The following is a 23117-nucleotide window of genomic DNA, read 5'->3' on the forward strand; positions in this document are numbered from 1 at the left end:
CCACTGCTGCTGGGTGCCTCTGCTCCATCAGCCCCGGGCTCCAGTGGTGCTGCTCCAGCACAGACCAGTGACAGCTTCCCAGAGGGCTTCGTGCCCATGTCGCACTCACCACACCAGCCTGGTGACTGCCACCCCTGTGACTGTCACCCCTCCTGCAGGGTCTTCTAGCTCCTGAGTGACTTGCAGTATTTTCTTACCCAGATTTGCCACCACCTCCCCTCTTGCAAAGCCTTTGTAACAGCACACCAAGTGCCAAGTTCTGCTCTTGCCACGCCCAGATACCCTCAATGTAACTCCCACATTCAAGGAGGTCATCCCAAGTTCTTCCTTCAACCTGTGCTGTGAGGTTACCTCAAAGGAGAGAAAATCCCACCTGGTAGAAATGCCAAGTCCTTTCTTTCAGAACAGCACCAGAATCTCTGAGTTATTTAGAGACTTTCATGAAATGGAGAAAATCAGCCCTTGATTTCTTTTGGCTTCATGGTCCATCCATGTGCATTCCAGGAGAATTACAGTTTAGTTAAAATCCCGAAAACACATAGTTCTGTTCCCTGCAGTACCATTTGGGTTCTTTATTATTTTTATTTTTCTACAGTATATACCACTGCAAGTAACAGCTTGCAAACATTCAAAAGCATCAAGGCTGGCAGTGCTACCTCGCCCCCCTTTGAAATACAGTTGACAGGATAAAAGTTGTGTCAGTCATAATTTGCTCTAGTCATAGACACTGAGCCATAATATTTTAAGTTTTAAATGTGTCCTGGACCATCTATGCAGTTTGATAGACTGACATCCAAGAACACTGATGCCTTTGAAAAATAAAAGAGCCAACATTTTTTACTAACTTTCCTCCTCTTCTAATGTTCCATACACTAGTCAAAAAGCTGTTTGTTTATGAAGATCTGATTCCCTGAAAACCATCCATGTCAAAAAACAAACAGCTGTGGAGATCAGTGAAAAACATGTTTCAGTGGGAGCTGTTTGTTATAAAACTCAGGGTATTGTAATAAGCATACCTAGGAAATATATAAAAAGTGGAGAAAAACTCTAGTTCCCCCTCTGTGAAGCAGCAATTACTGCAGAGTAATGCTCTGGAGCCCCAGGCACAATGTTGCTATGTTGGGAACCTGAAATAAAAATTTCTGTCCACATTTTCTGTGATGTTTGCTATACAGGCACAGTAAACAGGATGAATGGTCTGGCACATGAGTTCCTCTCTGCAGTTTAATAGCCTGAGGTATATCAGCTGTCTAACTGTGTAATCCAATTTCACAAAACACCCAAGAATTATGAAAGATCCAGCCTGTAGTTGTGGAAACTGGTGTGAAGCAATTTAGGTAGCTGAGACTGGTCTGGCTGTATTAAGTATATTTATGTGCAATACTGCAATACCTTTTACTTTTCCCATGTCTACCAGCAGTAATAACAAAATATTTCCATTTACAGTACCCTGGATCAAATACATTTCATGCTTACTTGGCTTTGATTGGCTTAGGAACTCTGCAATTTTTATTTAGAATCTGCTTCACTCAAAGTGAGATTTCCTCTCAAGTAATCTTGGATCACACCTCAGCCCCTGAATTGTGGGAATGTTATCTGAATAATTCTAAAGAGAAATTTACATGCTTACTTAGAACTTATTTTAGACAAAAACAGGTTAATTTTATTTTAGATAGAAAAATTGTTTAGACATAATTTATTATTTTAGAAAGAAACAGGTTAATTTTAAAAAACCCTAAAACAAACTAAAAAAAAAAAATCAAGTAATTTTACCACTTTTGGTATTATCATCTCAAAAGGAATTTTCCAATATCACTTCCAAAATTTTCCAAAATGAATAAAACAGTGTGAAAAATGCATATTATATTATTAGCTCTTTGCAAATATTAAAATGAATACAGTATGTGTTATGTTGGAAAGTTGTGTTGTGTTAATTTTTTGTAGTGCTGTGTTAAGTACAGCACTAAGTAGTGTGGTAAATATAGTTCTAGGCAATAATATAATGTTAAAATAGGAACTATACAATGTAAGATAATTTTTGTAACTACCTCAAGGAATGGATAAGATAATCAAGAAATTCTTTGCACAGAGATAACAGCAACAAGACACCAAGACTCCAAGAGAAGAATTATTCCCTCCTCATTGGGAAAAGCCAGAATTCGTGAAGATCAATGTGATTGATTTACAAGACTGGGGGGGGGGGGAAGTTGACAATAAACAGAAAAATCCCTAGTTTGAAAGGAATTGAAAGGAATGTTTGCATCATGTATGAGATACATGAATGTGCAATAGATATATGAATATTGCTTTTAAGGGTTAATCCTTTGTTAGCAAAACATGTTCTGTGGCAGAGCACAACATCCAGACATCCATAATTCTTTGTTTTTTATTGTCTTTTATTATCCTAACTCTGATTGCCCAAATTCTTATTGTCCTAATTTTTATTACTATTTTATTACTACTAAACTTCTAACATTTTAACACAAGTGATTGGTGTTTTTCACATCCATCCAAACCAGTACCACGAGTTAAAAGACAGTGACAAAAGACAGTGACAATGTCTAGTCTAAAAAAATTACAAATTATTCCACCTGTTTTAGAGAGTTGCCATAAATTCTCCAGTTTATTGAAACAAACAACAACAACAAAAAAAGTTCATTAGGGAGGGACTAAAATTTCACCCCATTTGTCAAACAGCTTGGGTGGAATTTAGGAAAGAGAGGCGGCAGCTCTCTGGCCCACACGGTGCTGCTGGCAGAGCCGCTGCTGCCTACTCCAGGCTCAGGCAGGCCCCTGAGCAGCCTCGCTGCACAGCCAGAGCCATCTCGATGCTGCAGTGCAGGCCAGAGGCGCCGCTCAGCCGGAAGCCGCAGGACTTGCCCCAGGGCAGCGCCGTGAGCTGGCAGTGGCGCGACTGCGGCAGGAGCAGCCAGGCCGACAGCACCAACGTTTGCACCCAGCGGGTCACTTTCTTGGCATCCAAGTAGGAGCCCGTGCAGAGGGTGTCCATCAGGTACCAGTCCTGATCCGTGGGTAGCTGGCCCCCGGAGGCGTGCAGAAAGCACGTGTGCCCCAGCAGCTGCTCCCCGGAGCACAGGCACTCCAGCGCCACACGGATGCGCCTGGCTGGCGGCCACTTGGTGCTCTCCAGGATGAAGGAGTGGCCGGGGGGTGGCCGCAGGATGACCAGCGGGCGGTAGGTGCTGCCGTGCTCCTGGACACCGCAGGCTGCAGGGCTGGTGTCCATCTCAACAGCTGGGTGCAGCTCCGGCATGAAGCTCCTCCGGGAGAGCACTCGGCAGACACCGAGGAGCTCGTCCACCAGCTCCTGCAGCACCTTCGTGCTGGGCAGGCCCTGCTGCAGAATCACAGAACAGCTGGGCTTGGGAGTGACCTTTATGGACCATCCAGTGTAACCCCACAGCAATGAGCAGGGACATTCCCAATGAGATCAGGTTGCTGACAGCGCACTCCAGCCTTATCCTGGATCTGCCCATTGGTGATGGGCTGGGCACAGCCAATGTGCTGCCACCCCAGTCTGAGCCCTTGTCCTTCTCATGCTCACTGACCTTCTCCTTGCTGCTGAACTTCTCCCTGACAATGTTCCACTTGCTGCTGGATCCCTCCTGCATCCTGCAGCTGGGAGAGCCACGCTTCCATCTCCTGACCAGCCAGAAGGCCAGAGAGAGCAGAAGAGCCTCGATGACCAAAGGCAGCCACGGCAGCTGCCATAGAGAAAGGAACAGCCTTTCCATGATGGACTTGTCCTCATCAATCTCCTGAAGGAGCCGGGTCATTTCCTGGTGCAGATATTCCTCGCGCTCCAGCATCCGTTTAACATCATCCTTTTCGATTTTTAGATTCAACTTCTGCCCAGTGGGGGTGGCTAACAGGGCCAGGATGAAGGCCATTGTTGGAGACATGGCCTAGTGGGAGAAAGGGGGCTCAGCTTGTCTGGCTGGGAGGGACCAGGGGGCACACTGGCTGCCAAAATCCAACTGCCCGGTGCTGCCCCTGGACACAGGTGCCAGCGTGACCTGTCCTCTGTGATGTCACACCTGCAGAACCATGTCACTCAGCTGCCAAGCTGGCCGTGCCCCTGCTCCCAGCTCCCACTGTGACCCGTGTCCTGGCATGTCACAGCCCCCAGAGCCCTGGTCCCCACTGCCGGCCTCAGCGGCTCCTGGGCATCCTCACCCTGAGGGCAAAGGCAGCCACAGCAGCCCCCCAGGGCGCTCTGGATCCAGGCTGCAGACACCCTAAAGCCAGCACTGAAAGGGACATGGATGGGGACTGCAGCTGGATCTTGTGCTCACCATCCTGACTGCCCTCTGAATGAACCCAAACCTCACCTGAGCGCCAGCACCTTGAGCACATTTCCTCTCCTCCTGTCTTTTGTTTCTTGGGAGACGAGATCCATCCTCATCCAGCTACATCCTCATGTCTGAGAGTTGTAGAATTTGGCTGGAGCACCCAGCAGCAAACCAAAGGGCAAATCAACATTTTGTGAGTGTTGGGGAGTTCTCGCTAGTGCCCCACTGCTCTCTGCTGCAATGGCAGTGCCAGGCTCCTGGGAGAATGGGGACCTTTTCCTCAGAGCATTTCATGTTTGTTTGTCTGCACCAGCTCTGCACACTGAGATTTGAGACTGCTGAGGTTCATTCTTCACAGCACACATAATTCTGGGCTTGACACTCAAGTGGTTCCAGTCTTTGGACAGTCCTCACCTGACCTGAGTTAAAGCATAGGAATGGCACTTTGTAGTATTTTCTGGGGCTCCCTGTGGCCGGAAGGAATGAATCTCACTCTGTATTCTTAGAAGGATAATTTATTATTTTATGATATTGTATTATATTATATTAAAGAGTACTCTACTAAAACTATACTAGTGAATAGAGAAGGAATACTTAAAGAAGGCTACAAAGAATGTTAATGAATCTTGTGACTCTCTCCAGAGTCTGACACAGCCTGACTGTGATTGGTCATTAAGTTAAAAAAATTCACATGAAACCAATCAAACAATCCCCTGGTGAATAAACCATCTCCCAAACACATTCCAGAGCAGCAAAACACAGGAGAGCAAATGAGATAATATTGTTTTCCTTTTTCTCTGAGGCCTCTCAGCTTCCCAGGAGAAGAGTCCTGGGCAAAGAAGATTTTTCAAAAAATATTAAAGTAACAGTACATTCCTGGGGAAAAGTCCTCCTCTTTCCCCCCAAACCGCCTCAAATTTGGGTTTATTGGTAGTAAACAATTTCTTAAAACTCCCAATGATCTTATTTAAGGAAAAAAAACCTAGGAAAATTAGCCCAGTGAAGGAACCATCACTTAAAATCAATTTTCAAATACGTATAACTCTTGAAATTTCACTTTCTCTGAAATTTCTCCTCTACTACCATGAACAAATCAGAGGGGCCTCAGGCCAACTGTTGACACATTTAGCAGTGTAGCACAGCCACCATACAGTTCTCTGGGACATTCTCATGAGTCTCCTTCACTAATTCCTGAGAACTGAGAATTAAGCACTAGAATTTTTGATCCCATTCATCAGCATGGTTGATATTCTGCCAGATGTCCTCCTGAGTCAGACTCTGTGTGAGTTGAGCGCAGCTGAGCATCATTCCCTGCTGCCATGGTGGATGGACACCTTTGTAGCTCTTGCATCATCTTGGTAATCCAGCCTGGTTTAACACAGCGGATCTGCACTGCATGAGGCACCAGTGTGACAAAGCTGGGTGAAGGGACAGTGAATTAATGTAAGATAGAAACCTTTTAGAGGTACTGTGTTGATATTCCTGCCCTCTCTTTCTGTCTCTCTCTCATACACACACACACAGACCTCTCACGCCTCCCACATCTCTCAGATATCTATCTCTCTGTCTATCTATCTATCTATCTATCTATCTATCTATCTATCTATCTATTTATCCATCTTTCTCGTAGGAGAAACTCTCCTTACTTGCATAAATCCATCAAATCATACCCACACAAGCAGAAATATTAGAAGTCACTAAGGAAAATATTGTAAAATATGACTTGGCAGAATGACTTAAAAGGCTGTAGGGCTCATTCCTGATGACTGACCACAGAGTTGCTTCAAGAAAATAGTTTTTGATGATGTTCTCTGTGTGGGCATCCATACAGTTCTGGGAGGAGTCATATATGGGTAAGATGGTCCAAATCCTGCTCCAAGTTCAGATGCCTTCAGCGCACAGACATGAAAGAAAATAATTTCAAGTTTCATAAGTAGCATAGGTAAAAATCAACGATCTATGGATATGGAGGACAAAAGCAGCAGAGAAATTTTACTTTTGATGTTGTAATGTGCAGTGAAAACATTCACAGCCTGTTTCAAGAGTATTTAACAATACAGCTAAAAATATGGTGGTTTAGTAGTTGAGTTTTGGGCAAATCCCCAGATGCTTGAATAAAAATCCCCTCCCTTTTCTCTTGGAGTAACTGCAAGTTCCCTCCTAGTTTCCCCCCCCTGCCCCAAGCACCTAGAAGCTACAGTTAGCTCAGGCTTTTTTAAAAAGGTAATGAGAATTGATCAGTTTTATTACGCAAGTTTAAGGATTTTTCCCCGTGAATTAGGGCACTTCAGAGCAGTTTTTCAATAACAAGCCTCACAGTCTATTCTCACTGCTAATAAGGAAAACAGTCCTCAAGAAACACTCAGTGAGCTCAGCGCTCTCTGTCCCTGGGATGTTTGGGTGTCCTAATGAGCTGAATACCATCCACTGACAGCTTGTGGCATTATTTGCCTGTTCCTGGGGCTTCTGTCAGGTGTGAGCCCTCTGTGCTGAAGATTTATTCTTTCTCTGCTGTGATCAGGAGATTTCAGTCACAGCTCTGTTCCTGCTGGCACCGTCAGGGCAGCCCTGCCCAGCACCTTTTGGCAGGTGAATTTCAGACCTGTACTGGTTAAATGGCAAAGACAGTTACCCAGGAGAATAACCACCCTGCTTCTAAAATAAATATGCACTGAACATCCCCCAGTCCCTATGTGCCTAAACACAAGCAGTTCTGATCTTAAGTAAAGTCACAAGCCAGTGGTTTGACCTCAGAAACGATGGTTTCTGTGCTTCACTATATGATAGTGGTTTTGGGGGTTTTTTGTTTGTTTGTTTTGTTTGAGTTTTCATTGTAGTTTGTTTTTGTGGGTTTTTTTGATGTTTTTTCTTTTTTAACTTTGGATATGTTTAACATCAGGTTTTTTATCAGTTATTACCACTGGTCTTTCTGAGAAAAATAGAATGAGATAGAGAGAGAGTGTTTGGGTGTGTAATCTCTGTGTGTCCTCCCTTACACCTGGCTCAGCTGTAAAACTCCCCTCCATGGGAAGGCCACACACATGACATTGGCGTGAGAGGCAGCTGAGGAAGAGTCATAAACCATCAAAGACCCAAAAGGTCCCCCAGACTCTTTCCTGAGGCTGCCAGAGCACTGCAAGTGATGCAGACCCAGCCTCTGTTGCAAGAGACTCTGTCAAGCTTTTCCTCCTCAGAGGAGGTGCCTGGGCATTCCCACCTGTGATCCATTGAACTGTGTGTTTTGTGGGACACTCACCACTGAGAACAGAAGAGGAACGATGGGACTCTGGAGTGGTGATATTTTTTACTTAATCTGTCTCTGTCACTCTCTTTCTCCCCCTGCTTTTTTTTCCTGTTTCCATCTCTCTCTTTCTCTCACTCACATTTACTGTTAAATACAATCTATACTATTGACTTTGGCATATGGTCTTGTTTGCACCTTAATTGGGCAGAGGCATCTCTCTAACAATTTTAGTGACTGAAACATAACAAATAGTCCGCATAGACTTTTTTGTGGAATATCATATATCACCAAATGTCTCTCTCTAAGGGGTTTATAGTGGCTCAGAGCTCTGCTGTTGGTCTTCCTTAAGTGTCAAATTCTTCTGGTCTTAAAACACATGGCAATTCCTTTTTGCCTTTTTAAACATACTACACAGGTAACAAAACTTTGCATCCTCAAGCACACTCAGGGCAGCCAAAAAAATCTGAGCTGTTGAGGAAATGCATTCTGCATAACAAACTGTTGACATTCTATGGAGTTACTGCAGTTTGAAAGTTTTTGTTATTAGTGGTCCTTTTAGGGATCAGATTTATTACAGTGAGAATTAAGAATTCCAGAAACACTTTTCCCCCCCTTAAATTAGGGACATTTTTTGTTTTTCTTACCCCATCTCAGACCTATTGTGCTGGCTGTTGAGGATTGTTTGCAGGAGCTGGGCCAGATTTTTCTCTTGGTAGATTATTGCACTTTCCATCAATCAGTGCTGCAGACTTCCCACTGCAAGCACAACACACATACACAGGGCAAATACTGTGGGTAGGATCAGCACCACAAATAGTTGCGGGAAATTTCTACTTTTCCATGTGACATTGGATTTCTCTCCACAATCTAAAGTGTCTGGCACTGACAGACCTTGGTTTCACATCTATCCAAAGCTCCTGGTTTTAACCCAGCAGAGGTACAATCTTTTCACTGGAACTCCAGTCATGGATTTATTTAGTACTTCCCTGGAACAGAACCTTGTGCCACATGGAACAACTTTGAAGCTGGGTCTGACTTTAAAGTCAGCCCTGCTTTGTGTGGTGGTGTTGGACAAGAACATTTAGAGATTGCTGCCAGCTGGTCTTGTCCTCAGTTTCTGTGGTTGTAGAACTGCATTGTCCAGGGACTCCAGTGGCACCAAGGCTAGCTGAGCACTTGCAGGTTTAGCCATCAGAACCTTCCTTATTATCCCCTCTCAAAATGCTCAGTCATGGTCCAGTCTTTCTTCAGCAGAACTAGAAATAAAGCTACTTCTTGCCCATCTCTGGCGATGTGACTCCTCTTCATGCCAAAATGCACGGATGGCATTTGGTCACCTCATAAAAGATGACGAACAAATATCAAAATGTGATTATTGGTGTCCTAAACACAAGTGTGAGACACAGTGCAGAGAAGTGGGAAAAATTTTTACTTTCTGGATATTAATAGTTCTTCAATAAAGAAAACTTTAAAAGTTTGATTCTTATCTCATTTTAGACTTGTCTGTAGAGGAAAAATAATGGTTGGAATTAGTCATATCTTTCATTTCACAGCAAGGACATAACCTAACAATTGGCACATAGCAATGTCAGGTCCTTAGGGAGCACCCTGTAGGTAAATATGCCACACATGTAACACCAGCAGCAGACAAGAGAAGAGATGCAGAGGCTGGAGCCTTTGATCACCTGAGGATCCGCAGGATTCTGGGGCCTCTATTTTTAACATAACCATTAGTTTTAAGGCCAGTTACTGCAAAGCAGAAAAGAGAAAATTCTGCAAAGAGCTCTGCTGCTCGTACAGTCTCTGAGCATCCTGAAGTGGTGGGTGTTCCTGAGTACCAATTCCACCTGGAATATGCCATCACACCATTCTTCCCAAGTTTGGAACTGCATCTCCATACTATACTCTCTTTTTTTCATGTTTCTTGAGTGGTCAAGCACACATTTGCTCCTGAAATGCTCCTTAAAGGCACCTGACAGTTTTGCTTCAGCAGTAATAGGAGATCACTGTGTAGCAAATGACTGCATTTAATTTCTAGCAGTATCTCAGCATCTCAGTGCAACTAGCCTTACATAAATCACACAAGAAACCAAATGATAACTTTTCTCTCTTTTATTTCATCCTTTTTGTTTCATCCTTTTTGTCTTTTTTTACTAATTTTTTAAGGCTCCTGCTATTAGAGAACAGCCAAGTAGCACAGGCTTTATGTCATTACTTGATAGAGGTCCAAGTGAATGGACACCAGCCACACTTAGAACCTCAGAGCAGAGAAGTTTGAAGAAAACACCTTGTGTGGTGTTTCCTTCTGAAGTGAAGGAATGCCAGATGCAAACTTAGTTTTCACATTTGTGATTTAGTATGTGCCATAGTCCAAGTCTGAGGTAACTGAGTATGGTTCTGGGAAGGGAGGAAATGTAAATAACTTCCAGCAAGCTCTACAGAAAGAGGCAACTATTTTTTTTTCACATTTGTAACCGTATTTATATTTTTAGAACATCACAGCTATAACAACACCATTATTTTGCATTCAAAAAGAATTCTGTGACTACCTGCATTTAATCTTGGGAGGCAGAAGGAGCTACTTGTATTATAAATCATGTGTGACTTTCCAACGGCAAGAGGCTTTAAATTTCATTAATTGTTCAATGCCAGAGAAAAAGTCTTCATCAGACACTACAGGGTTATATGAAAGTGCTTTAGGCACTGTAAAATCATCTTTATCTATAGAATCCAGTGCAGGTCTTGCCAACTTCTCCCCAGTCTGTTGATGTGTTTCTGTGTAAGACATGCTGTTACTGTTCGTCCTTGACCCGAGGTCATTTTACACTGCTAATGCCCCACACTGCTCTCAAGTGCAGGTGGATAACTCTTTTCTGGAAATAAAGATTATCTCTATTTCTGTATCTAATTCGTGACACTGACGGTCTCTTGGAAAGCTGTAAATTTTCTTGGCCATCCCCTGGTAGTGAACATGTCCCTTTTCCCTTTCTCCTGGCCCCTGCCTGCAAAAAGCACAAAGAAATGGTTGATTTCATGTGAACTGGAGCCCTCTGCCCATTGTCCAGTTATTCATTTTTTGCTACCAATAACAGCTCTGCCTAGGAAGGATCATGTCAAAACTGATTCACTCGAAAAGCACATGAGCCCAGCTTAAATAAATAAACAAACAAATCAATATTCAAACTTCAATCCCTGAAGTTTAGAGTAGAAATCCTCTGCCTTGCTAGGGATGCAAATAAATCCATAGAGTAGCAGCAGAAGAAAGAGAAAAAACCCCCAAAAACGAAAACAAAAACAAAACAGAAAACCCAGTGACCCTAAAATACATTAATATCTTGTTTGTTCTTTTTTTTTCTTGTCAGTTCTGGTCTATTTTACAGTTACCAGTCACAGTGATGACACCATATCTACTTATGTTTTGCAGCCACAGAACTGTAATGACATGGGAGTTCTGGCCAGCATTTTCTCCAGAATCTTGTGGACTCAGGCCCTCCAGTGTTATTCCATGTATCTTGGTAAACTCTAGATAGTTTTTTATTCCAGTGCCAAACTCTTGCTTGGTGTTTCTTGACTTTGTTATTTGATTTTTACAGATTTTAGGTGTAAGTGGATTCCTGTCACAATGGTTTGCATTTTTTAAGTAACCTCTGATATATTTGAGAAAACTCTTGTTTCCCAAGAACAAATACCCTGAGATTCCAAAACACAAAACATCAGTCTCATTGTTTAATCACATTGTTCAATATTCACCATGGAGTGCTTGCCTCCAGCTGAGCATGCAGACCTTTGGCTGAGTCAGAGCACATCTGCTATCTAATAAAAATTTCACTTCTTAATATTCTGCTGATCTGGACTGGGTGCCAGGGAAACACTGGCAGTGAGCAGCAGCTCCAGTGGAGACAGAGCAGCCAAAATGCTGCTTCAGGACACAACTCTGTCTATTTGCTTTAGACCTTAATTAAGAGGCAATTCTAGTTCATAAGACATTATACTACAAGGCTGCTGATTTATTAGGCAGACATTCAGTAATGTGAATGAGTGTTCTTGTTCACAGTTGATTAACTACAAGTGTATTGCGCCAGGATGACTGAAAATTTGAAAGCTTATCTATTTTAGCCTGCTGCTTGGGGTCCCAGGGTGACTCTTTTTCAGGGGACTGTGCAGGTTCCTGAACTGCAGGACTGAAATTTTCTGCAATACAAACCTTCATAACAATATTCTAATTTTTTATACTTGCTGGGTTTCCTTTGTTTTTTCTACTTCAGCTTTTAAGTAGCTTGAGATCTAATGAAGGGGACAAGAAATTGTCTGTTTGCTACAAGATGTGTGAGAAGAAGAAAGAACTGAGTACAGCAGTCCCTCAAAACTTTATTCTTTTTTAGAAATCAGTTTCCATTGTGGTCAAAGCTGTATTTGGCCTCAGAAAGCCCAATTTTTTCCTGTCCCTGCCTGTTATATCTAGTCTCAGCTTCAAGGTGTCAAAGGATGAAAAGTCTCATGGGTTCAAGAGAAACTCCATAGAATAGTTCTTAAGCCTCAGATTCTTCTTTTCTGAGCAGAGACATAAATAAGCGTTTTCCTATAGGGAAAGAAGAGGGTTTGTAGCAGCGGGTGTGCAGGAGGTGCTTCCCCAGCAGGAACTCCAAGCTCCAGCAGAAAGGGGCTTCATACCTTCCCAGCCTTTCATCTCATGCTTACTGCTTCAGTGACCACAGTCTGGCCAAGAGTGGCCTCTGGCAACTCCATGCAAACTCTGACCTAGCCAAGATCTGGTGAGGAAAAGCAATATTGATTACATTTCACTCATGGGAGGAGATATGCACACTGGAGTAAGAAATGCAGGACAGTTTCCGTACAGTGTCTGTGCTCTTCCCTTTCCCTCCTACCTAACCAGCCTCAGAGTTTTCATAGACCATTTTTGAATGGATTGCAGCACTCAGCTGTGCAACTCTTCTGAGAAATCTCCTCTTTCAGAGATAATTTTCAGTAGCTGCTGTGCTAATTGCGCTCTGTCGAATACATCTTTGAAAGTGCCTGCCAAACATTTCTGAAATACCACAACCCAGGTGGAGGAAGATCACTTCTTATACAGAGCAGACAGGTAGTCTGCTGAAATCCACATTCAACACAGGATTGTTAATGGAAATTGGAAAGAAAATATGGATGTGAATACCACTTGATGGGAAAAGAGGAAGAAATGTGTTGGATTTGCAGGCAACCCCAACAAGGGAGAGATGAGAATCTTGACTCCATGTTTCAGATGGCTGATTTATTATTTTATGATATATATATTAAAAGAAAATGATATATTAAAATTCTACTAAAAGAATAGAACAAGGATTTCATCAGAAGGCTAGCAAGGAATAGAAAGGAATGGAATGATAATAAAATCTTGTGACCACTCACAGCCTCGACACAAGTGGCTTTCATTGGTCATCAAGTAAAAACAATTTCACATGCTGGGTAAACAGTTCTCCAAATCACATCCCAAAGGAGCAAAACATGGAGAAGCTGAGGCTTCTCAGCTTCTCAGAAGAAAAGACCCTGGCAAAAGGATTTTTCATAAAATATGTCCGTGATAAGAGATGAACTCTGTTGGACCTTCCAGATTTACGGAATAGGATGAAATCAATCCTGCTCTTCCACCTAACCAGTGGCAGGAAACTGGTGTTGCACTAACTGTGCTGTCCAAAATTCATCTTCTGGTAATGGGCTGAACTCTAAGCTGATGTTACTGTGACTGAGAAACTCTCTGAGAGTTTAATTCTTTATTCCCTCAATCAGAATATCAGTCTGGTCCCTGTGGAATAATATTTTTGTCCAGCTTGCTGACACAGGAGTTAAAAATACTTATATCCACCCACCTTTTGGAAAAGGTAAACTGCTGCTGCGGTTTTGTGCTGCAGGAGTTTTGTGGGGATTATTTGGAGGATGGGATGGACTGGGAGCTTGGCTCAGCAGGTGTCCCTCACTCGACCTAGAAGGTGCAGAAACACAAATGAGGTACCCTGATGAAGAAAAGCTGTGTAGAGCAAAATGATTTGGTGAACTATGAGGAAATCTTCTGCAGGTGAGAGCTGAGGTTTGATGGTGAATTTAAGTTGTTTGAAGGGTTGGGCTGACATCTCTGACAACTGAGAAGAGCTCACAGCATATCCCTCTAAATCCTCCCCTGGTCTGGAAGAAATGTTAGGACTGCTTTGTTGTTCCCTGCAGGGAAGCATTTGGACACCTTCATGATTTTCTTGTTATGCATCTCCTGCTGGAGAATTTGGCAGTGAGGCAAAGAGACTAAGCCTGCATGGCCTACTGCAGATGGCTCCTATGGATAACAGAACTCAGTAAAAATAGGGAAGTGCAATCATTCAGACCACCCAAAAAATCATCCAAACTGGCTGGTTACATTTGGTTTGGATTACACAAGAACATCAGCCGGGCAGTGCAGCTCTCTTCAAAACTCAGCATTTTCCTGGAAATGGTAAAACATTGTTGACACTGTGGGGAATGGAGAATGTTTAGAAAGAGGGGGTATTTCATCATGGAACAAGTGAAATGCAGGGATTCAGAAATGGCTGGTGTGCAGCTCATGCCGATCACCCAGCCCAGAAGAGGCAGTTTTTGAGACACAAATGATTAGCAAAAGCTGTCCCTGGAAGAGAAGGAATTCACAAACACAATACAAGGGTTCTGGAAGAGAAAAGGAAAGTGTCTTTAACAGCTTGTTGGACAGAGAACACGGTGGGAGCAGTTTCAATGAGAGCACCGCTGCCAGAAGGGACGGACTGTGCTCCACAGGCTGAGCTTGTGCTCTGAACAAGATCTCCAGGGGTGAAGTCTGTGCTTACAAACACAAAAGATTTCCTGATTTTCACAAGTGAGGGAAGGAAGACACAAAACCTGAAAAGGGTAGAAATTGAATAACTCTAGAATCAAATTTAGCAACCACTGCTTTGTTTTTGCCAAAGAGACATGAAACAAACCAAGCAGCCAAATAAACAAAAAAACAAGCTCACAGATTTGTTTAACAATAGAATGTTCAATGGACTGAATTTAATTAATGCCAGATTTTGTCAGCTGAGAATCTGGCAGCAACACCAAAGTGACTGCATTTGATATGGAAGTGTGATGGGGAAACCTAAACCCTGGAGAGCAGTTTTGTAAACTTCTGCCTTCTGCCTTGTGTTCCTGTTATCATCCTTTGTCAGCATTAGATTAAAGGCCATGATTTTTTTTTTTTTTTATTTCTATGGAGCAGTATTAATTTAATTCACACTGTTCAGATGCTTAACCTAAAGTTATGGCTTTACTCAGAAGATAATTATGACATGAGAGTGAGCAAATGATCATGACAGTCACTGTCCTGTCAAACCGCCAGGTTTCATTTTGGAAATTTTGAATTTACTTTATTCTAGCAATAAATAGCTGTAATGTTAAAACTTCCGCTGCTATGGACTAGGAATGGTGCTGTGTGGTTTAGAAAAATAACTCAAAATTTCTCCTGATTTCTCATCTCTCTGACCTGCAGTGGAAAGGAATATTTTTTTTCTCATGAACACTTTCTCACGCATTTGAAAAAATATTGTAGAGAAAAAGATTAGGGCAAAGATAGGAAAGGAGATTAACTCAATATATAGGAACATAATAAAAACTTCTTTCTTTCCAAATAGCCTTTATCTTAAGCTACAAGGAATCTACACAACATTATCTTACTTATCTTTCATCTGATAGCTCGACTTCATTGGTACAAGGAGCCTATTCAAGTGTTAAATATTGGTTTTCTAGGGCTATTTAAGATGCCCTTGCACAGTCTCTCCTGCTGCACTGCAGAAAGGTGTTTATACCTGTCCATTCTGTGTGATCCTCAGGCCATTTCAGCTGACTGAGTGAAGAGAGATTAAACCACTGAATTAGACAGCCCCACAACTTCCATTTGGCTGAGGGGTCCTTTCCATTCTCCACTGGGACCAAACCACTCAGATGTCTTTGGCAAGACAAACACAGAGTTGTTGTGAAGGCACAACAACTCAAGTTTATTATTTGATGTGTAGTTTTCCAAACGAGTTTTCCAGTTACAACATATTGGGTGGATTTTTTCATTCTCTGACTCCTTTCCTCCAGCTTTCCAGTGCAGAGTGTGGGATTCAAGGCTTGCACTATGGAAAAAGCAGGTTCTCCGTGTGAGGGCATGCACACACACACTGATCAAAAGCATCCACAAGTTCAAGACAGTCTGGGACAGAGACTTTTTCCTTGTGTTTCAGTCCTTCCAAAGCCCATATCAGCTGTCTATTAATCCATGACTCTATTGGATGCAATCACATTAAACAGTAATAGCCTTGCTGGGTGCTGTGGGCAAACTTTGCAAAAAATATTTATTGTTGTTTTCCTTCTCTTTTCCTTCCCCATATACACCAAGTGGGAAAAAATCCCAATGCCTTTCTGCCCCATGTTGAAATCCTCCTGCCAATGATGTTCAGCTGGTTTCTGACTCAGAAAGTCTATCCCAGCCTTCAAAGCTGACCCAACAACCTGGGATCTCTGATGTGAATATTCTGGCAGTGGTGCTTTCCTTTGAAGGTATCTTGTTTGTTTTTATAACTCTGTTTTACCCTCTATCATCTGTTGCCAGGGTTTTTCCATGCTGCCTCCAGTGAAATTTCACCAACAGCATTTGGACGCCCCACTGACAGAGCAGTCCTTGCTCAGTCTGTGCTGTGGGTTGGCAGAATGGAGGGAAGAGGATTGGAACAGAGCAATACTGAAAACACTTCCAGCATTTCTCATGCTGCTCTCAGGGGCTTAACAGGGTGGTGAGGGAGAAAGAAAAAGTACATTAAAAAAACCAAACATGTTCTAGTATTTTTGGATCGGTCTGTGGCACAGGTGGGGTGCCAGAGACATGGAGTCAGAATTGCTCAGCTTGGAAAAGACCTCTAAGACCAAGTCCAGCCTTTAACCCAGCACCACTGTCTGATGTTCACCACTGAGCCATGTCCTCAAATGCCACAGCTGCATGCATTTTGCACACTTGCAGGGCTGTTGACTCTGCCATTTCCATGAGCAGTCTGCTCCAATGCTTTTCATTACTTTCCCTTTCTGTGGAAAAAAAATAATTCATCATATCCAATGTGCAATGGCCAAACCTGAGGCCATTTCCTCTCATCCTGTCACTTCTCTGTCACTCATCTCACCACACTGTCCTGTCAAGGAGTTGTAGACAGTGAGAAGGTCCCCCCTGAGCCTTCTTTTCTCCCTCACAGCTCCCTCAGCCTCTCCTGGTGCTCCAGACCCTTCCCCAGCTCCATTCCCTTCTCTGGACTCGCTCCAGCCCCTCAATGTCCTTTCTGAACTGAAAGCCCCAAAACTGAACACAGGATTTAGGATAATACCAGCTGGAGGACAGGCCTATGTTTGCTCGGAAATAACCCTAATGCTGGCATGCTTTCTGAACACAGAGCAATCACAAGCCAGCTCCACACCTGTATATATAAAACTCTGAGAAAATTCATTCCTGGGTATGGAAGTTGTTTTAAACTGCCCTGAGACTAGGTCCAAAGAACCAGCTGCCTTTGAACATCCTGTAGACTGCAAAAGTGCAATTTGATGTATCAGAAGTAGTAAAGGGTGTTCTCACTCCATAGCTTTAGGAGAGTGTAGGAAGAGGCTCCTGCAAGCACAAAGAGAGAGATGTGTCATTTCCAGGGACTGTGCCTTTTGAACCTAATGGTTTTACTTGTTCCCCACTTGATCCTCGCCCTCCTCACGGAGATGTGGAGATCCTAAATTGTCTCCTTGGTGTAGGCAGCATCCTGAACTGTGTGCCTCCAGTCTGGGTGGTGACAATTCCTCCTCAAGCAATCAGGCAGAATATTGTCTCTGTCCTGACAGAACTCTCTGTATCCAGTGGCTGGACCTCAGTCTGTTGATTGTTGCATTACTGTAACAATTCCAGAAGGAAATTGCTACTTTATTTGAACTGGCCGAACAGCACACTGGTAGCACCCGAAACATGGAGAGCTGAACTGCAGACTTCCCACAACACAAAATAAATGTCTCACATTGTCCAAGAAAGGAAACAGTTTCCTTGCCCTGCTAATAAACAGCATGTGTAGTTGTAAACAAGATGGTCAACTGAGTGGAACTTTATCTCAGTCCAGAGCAAACATTGTGACATCTGTAAGAATGCTGGAGGACACAAAAGATGAGAAAATGGACATTTGAAATGAAAAAAATTATAAATGTGAGGAGTAATATTTGCCTACACTAGATAACACGATCATTAAAAAATACTCAAATGGATTTGATCTCAGTCTTCATCTATGTATTTTATCTCTGTGAAATGTAGCTACATTGCACAAGCAGTTTAATTCTGTCCTTAATGCTGTCATGATTGCAACAGAGAAGATAACTTTAATTAAAGGGGAAGCAACTTGGTAATTCTTCTTTCTTAAAATACACTTACTCATTGAAACACTCTGAAACTTACATTTCTTTCAAAGGCTACCTCGGAGCTCTAAATGAAAAGTGTGAAAGAAGTGTTAATTATCATACTGTGTCATTTTTTTCCCAGCAGTGCCATGAGCCTTTCCTCCCTCTGATTGTGATAGAACTGAGCCATTTACTGGACTTCGTGACAATTCAAACACAAACAAAAGCAACCACACCAAAAAAGGCATTTTTGCAGCTCCTTATAAATATGTTGGCTGTTGGACTTGCAAGGTTTGATTTCAGCTCCAGCTTGTTTAGTTACTTGGTTCAGATCCCCTGGAGTGAAAAGTGGCAGGAACCAGACTGAAAGCTCTCAGGGTTCACTGAAGTTTTGCATTCCTCCACACAGGTTATGGGAAAGGTTCTACAATGAAGAAGCTGAATAAAAAAAAATTCCATTATTAAACCACTACTGATAAGTTAAATAATCATGTCTAGCAACATCTGTCTTATTCTTATAATAAATTATTCCTCAAATTAAGGATTTCCTGTTCTAGTATTTAACTGTGTGAAGCTAAGTAAAAACGAGAAGCAAAAGCTGGAAGGAACATCTGTGTTTCCAGTACTCTTGGGAAATGGGATCACAGTAGAGTTTTAACTGTTGCTTGGCACTATTCTGCCCTGTGCTACCTGAATCCCTTACAAACCCGTGGTAATGACACATTCTATTTCATATCCATTTTCCTCACATCCTTGAGTGTGTCTTCCATGATCATTAAAAACAAGAGACAGATACAAAATTAAATTCTGAGATAACAAACAGATCTGTGCTATAGCAAGGAAAGAAATGCCAAGGAAGCTGCTATTGCTAATCAATCAAAAAGTCTGTTGTCAAATGAATTTTCAGTGTCGATGCAGGTAATGTGTCAATGTCAGCCTTAAGTGAGCATTTTTTAATACACAGGAAAGGAGGAGAGCGCCAAGATCTCTCTACCCGGAGATCCTTTCCTAAAAAAGTGCCGGAGTTGTTCTTGAGTTATTAATTGCCTGCACTACTACAGGGAGAGGTGGGTAAGATGCTTCATTGACTGAAAGAGCAACAAATGCAATTATGTTGCAGTCATTGATTTATTTTTCTTGGTCATGATTTTTATGATCTCTCTTTACTCTTTTATTTTTTTCTGTTAGGAGCCATATTTTAAAGTATAAGAATTTAATTCACCTCTTCCAGTAAATATTTATTTCCAGGTGATTGCTGTATGCATTGACTCAAGCATATCATAACAGTTCTTACTATTATTTTATGCTTGCAATTTAAGTCAAAGCATTAAAGAATGGTATATGTAAGCTGAGAAGCTACAAATGTTTGAATCTAACCCTTCAAGATTCAGACTCTGAAAGTCAGGGCAGGTTCATGCAGGCTCGTTGTCAAATTTAGATTGGAGAATGTGGACATGAGGCTGTGACAGAGTCTTTGGAGATGAGCTTTTACAATAGTGAATAAGTTGAGAGCAACAGGAGCAGGGCCCTGATCTTGATGAATCTTCAGCTACAAGGGTTTTTTTCCTTATTTGTAAGAACAGTCCCCTCACACTTGTCCAAGGGAAATGTGCTAATATTTGTTCACCTTTCCAGTCATTTAATAATTAATGTTTACCCCCTTCCTTCATTGCTATTCACATTCATGTTGAAAGGTCATCTCTTCAGCTGCAGGTTGGCTGCCAGTTCCCTTCTGCACCTGAGCCACTGCTGGCCTGGCAATTATTTTCTGAGGTGTGATTATCACCTCCAGCCACATTCATGGGGCCCAGGTGGGAGAGGAGGTCAAGTTTCCTGGCATTGCTGGACCTCCTCAATGTCTGGACAATGCTAAAATGTTCTTCAAGCAGAAGCAGGAGCTGAGGTCAGAAATGTGAAACGAAGTAGCTGTTGCTTAAAGCCTCTTAAAAAACACAGAAAGCTTATATGTTTATCAGATGAACGGGTTTTGCATCCCTGCAGTCTCAGGGATGTTGTTTCTATTTAACTTTCAAGTGAAACTGAGGTTCCTCAGCCCCCAAACGAAGTTGTTCTGGGGGAGATAAATGTGGCTCTGCCCCATGGGTCTGTGTATCTAGTGTCTCACTGTCCCTGGAGACCTGCTAAATCACATATTGATTTCAGCTCCTTTTTATCTCTAAGGATTGAGATGACTCTGAAGATTTCTTAGATGAAACAGTAAAATAATTTTTTATCTTTCAGAGCTACGAGGTAGAGAGGGAAGAGAATGGGCGAAGAGGCACGCAGCCCCAGTGGCAAATTACACAGTGCTGTGAGGACACTGCCCAGGGTCTCACCTCACTTCCTTGCCACCAGCAACAGACTCTAGCTGAATAAAAGACAGGGCAATAATTACAGATAGCAGAATTATTTTTGACAAATGCTGCCTTGTTTGGAAAGCACGTCATGCTTTAATTTATTCCAGTACTTGCTGTTTTGCTGCCTGGCTGGTTTGTAAACCATTACACACCAACTTCTTGTTTCTAAGAGCTAAAGTGAAATCAGGTCTCTTGTGGTTTGCTTCACAAAATAAGAATTTAAATTAGAAGAACAATTTTTACCTTTCCAAAGGCCTTTCATAATTGTTTAATCAAATTTGTTAACACATAGTGTAACAAATAAAGAATATAGAATTTCCCTATTCCTGTGTGTATTGTTCTGAATACATACCCACGCAGTCCCAAATATATATTGAACAAAGAAAACAATCCTCAAGGCGCTTTGTGAGCACAGTGTTCTCTGTCCCTGGGATGTTTGGGTGTCCTAATACACCTTTTAGATGTAAAAGCATCCTCCCGTCCCTAAAATTGCTTTGGATATATCCAGTAATGTATGTATGGGCTCAGTAAGAGGGCTGAAACACCTTGTGTTTCAAACAAAATTAAGGGAACATAAATGAGCCTTAGTCCCCTAATCAAAATAACTTTGAGACTTCTAGCTATGTTTCCACAGTGCACTGAAGACACAGTTTGAAACTTATTCTATTCCCAGTGTTAGGGGATTTTTTGAGCTTTTAGGGTTTGGGGTTTTTTGCTTTCCATTATTTCAGGGTGATCTGAAGTGGTGCTGTTTGCCTTTCACAGGAGAAAGACACACTAGGAGAGATTTACAGGAGGGGTCTTGGTCAGAACAACCTGTCAGACTTGATACAGCTCCTTCAAGACTGTGGATATGACGTAGCTGCAAAAAAAAAAAAAAAATCACTGAGCCCACTGCAGCAAATTGGCTTAGGGGGGAATCAGTGGTGCACTAACTAAAGAGAGGAGTCTTGTGGAGGGGAAAGACAGGAGAGAACCCAGAGAGAAGATAATTAGGGATAAAATGGAAAAGAGAGGGTTGCTTACTGCTGGTTTAGCTGGGGCCTCTGAGGGTTACCACACACACTGCACTAGGAGTAAAGGCAGGTTTTGAAATTAGGGACAGAGAAAAACTGAAAATTTGCATTACTGGAGACTGGATCAGCTTTCCTAGTCAGGGAAAGGGAAGGAAGTGGCGGAAGGAAGTGGCGGAAGGAAGTGGCGGAAGGAAGGAAGGAAGTGGCGGAAGGAAGGAAGTGGCGGAAGGAAGGAAGGAAGTGGCGGAAGGAAGGAAGTGGCGGAAGGAAGGAAGGAAGGAAGGAAGGAAGGAAGGAAGTGGCGGAAGGAAGGAAGGAAGGAAGGAAGGAAGTGGCGGAAGGAAGGAAGGAAGTGGCGGAAGGAAGGAAGGAAGGAAGTGGCGGAAGGAAGGAAGTGGCGGAAGGAAGGAAGGAAGGAAGGAAGGAAGGAAGGAAGGAAGGAAGGAAGGAAGGAAGGAAGGAAGGAAGGAAGGAAGGAAGGAAGTGGCGGAAGGGAGGAAGGAAGTGGCGGAAGGAAGTGGCGGAAGGAAGTGGCGGAAGGAAGGAAGTGGCGGAAGGAAGTGGCGGAAGGAAGTGGCGGAAGGAAGTGGCGGAAGGAAGTGGCGGAAGGAAGGAAGGAAGGAAGTGGCGGAAGGAAGTGGCGGAAGGAAGTGGCGGAAGGAAGTGGCGGAAGGAAGTGGCGGAAGGAAGTGGCGGAAGGAAGGAAGGAAGGAAGGAAGGAAGGAAGGAAGGAAGGAAGGAAGGAAGGAAGGAAGGAAGGAAGGAAGGAAGGAAGGAAGGAAGGAAGGAAGGAAGGAAGGAAGGAAGGAAGGAAGGAAGGAAGGAAGGAAGTGGCGGAAGGAAGGAAGGAAGGAAGGAAGGAAGGAAGGAAGGAAGGAAGGAAGGAAGGAAGGAAGGAAGGAAGGAAGGAAGTGGCGGAAGGAAGTGGCGGAAGGAAGTGGCGGAAGGAAGTGGCGGAAGGAAGTGGCGGAAGGAAGGAAGGAAGGAAGGAAGGAAGTGGCGGAAGGAAGTGGCGGAAGGAAGTGGCGGAAGGAAGGAAGGAAGGAAGTGGCGGAAGGAAGTGGCGGAAGGAAGGAAGGAAGGAAGGAAGGAAGGAAGGAAGGAAGGAAGGAAGGAAGGAAGGAAGGAAGGAAGGAAGGAAGGAAGGAAGGAAGGAAGGAAGGAAGGAAGGAAGGAAGGAAGGAAGGAAGGAAGGAAGGAAGAAAGGAAATTAATTTTTTTGTTTGTGTCACCTCCAAAGTCTTAACAGAGAGAAGCACCCTTTTTCCAGGAACCTTTGGACGTCTCTTCACAAAAGAGACAGTCACCTTACACTGTCTGCTGTCCTAAGTTTATTCCTCATAAAAGAAAAAATAGTGCATGAAGGTAGTGATGCTTATCTTCCATGAATGGGTTCAGGAGCTAATATTGAGGTGCACTTCAGAAAGGGGGAAACATATTTCAAAGGTCATGTGAGCTATTTTCCTCCAAAACTTACTTGTTGTGGAAAAAACCCCACAAGTTTCTGTAGCAACAAGCATTTCCTTGCCAAACACTTGTTCTCTGAGAACATTGTGGAATATTTATCCCATTATTTCTGTGCAAGACAGTGATAACTAAAAGCATTCATTACTGCTCAGACCCTAAATTTGCATATTGTTTTTAGCTCTTGATTATATGAACAGTAACACCCTTAATGGAAGATAGTGCAAGCTTTTATTGCTGCAGTTAAGGTAGCATGGCAATGACAAATGACTAAAATATATTTAAAGTACTAACG

The 23117-nt window shown here is 42.8% G+C and overlaps 1 protein-coding gene across 3 annotated transcripts in view; it reads right to left on the reverse strand.

The window, feature by feature from the left end:
* Nucleotides 1-1989: 1989 nt before the first annotated feature.
* LOC113460215 (uncharacterized) overlaps nt 1990-23117 on the reverse strand; it is a 36616-nt gene continuing 15488 nt past the window's right edge. The window contains exons 5-7 of one of the 3 annotated variants that reach the window (XM_074532889.1): nt 21159-21204; nt 13422-18423; nt 1990-10559 (exon numbers count right to left, since the gene is read on the reverse strand). In XM_074532889.1, the coding sequence (XP_074388990.1) occupies nt 3249-3923 (675 nt within the window). In that variant the 5' untranslated portion in view covers nt 3924-10559; nt 13422-18423; nt 21159-21204 and the 3' untranslated portion in view covers nt 1990-3248. Of the gene's footprint in view, nt 18424-21158; nt 21205-23117 lie in introns of all 3 variants that reach the window. The other 2 variants (XM_074532891.1, XM_074532890.1) reach the window with 2 other exon arrangements.

This window comes from Zonotrichia albicollis, chromosome Z, assembly GCF_047830755.1.
Source record: "Zonotrichia albicollis isolate bZonAlb1 chromosome Z, bZonAlb1.hap1, whole genome shotgun sequence".
NCBI lineage: Eukaryota > Metazoa > Chordata > Aves > Passeriformes > Passerellidae > Zonotrichia > Zonotrichia albicollis.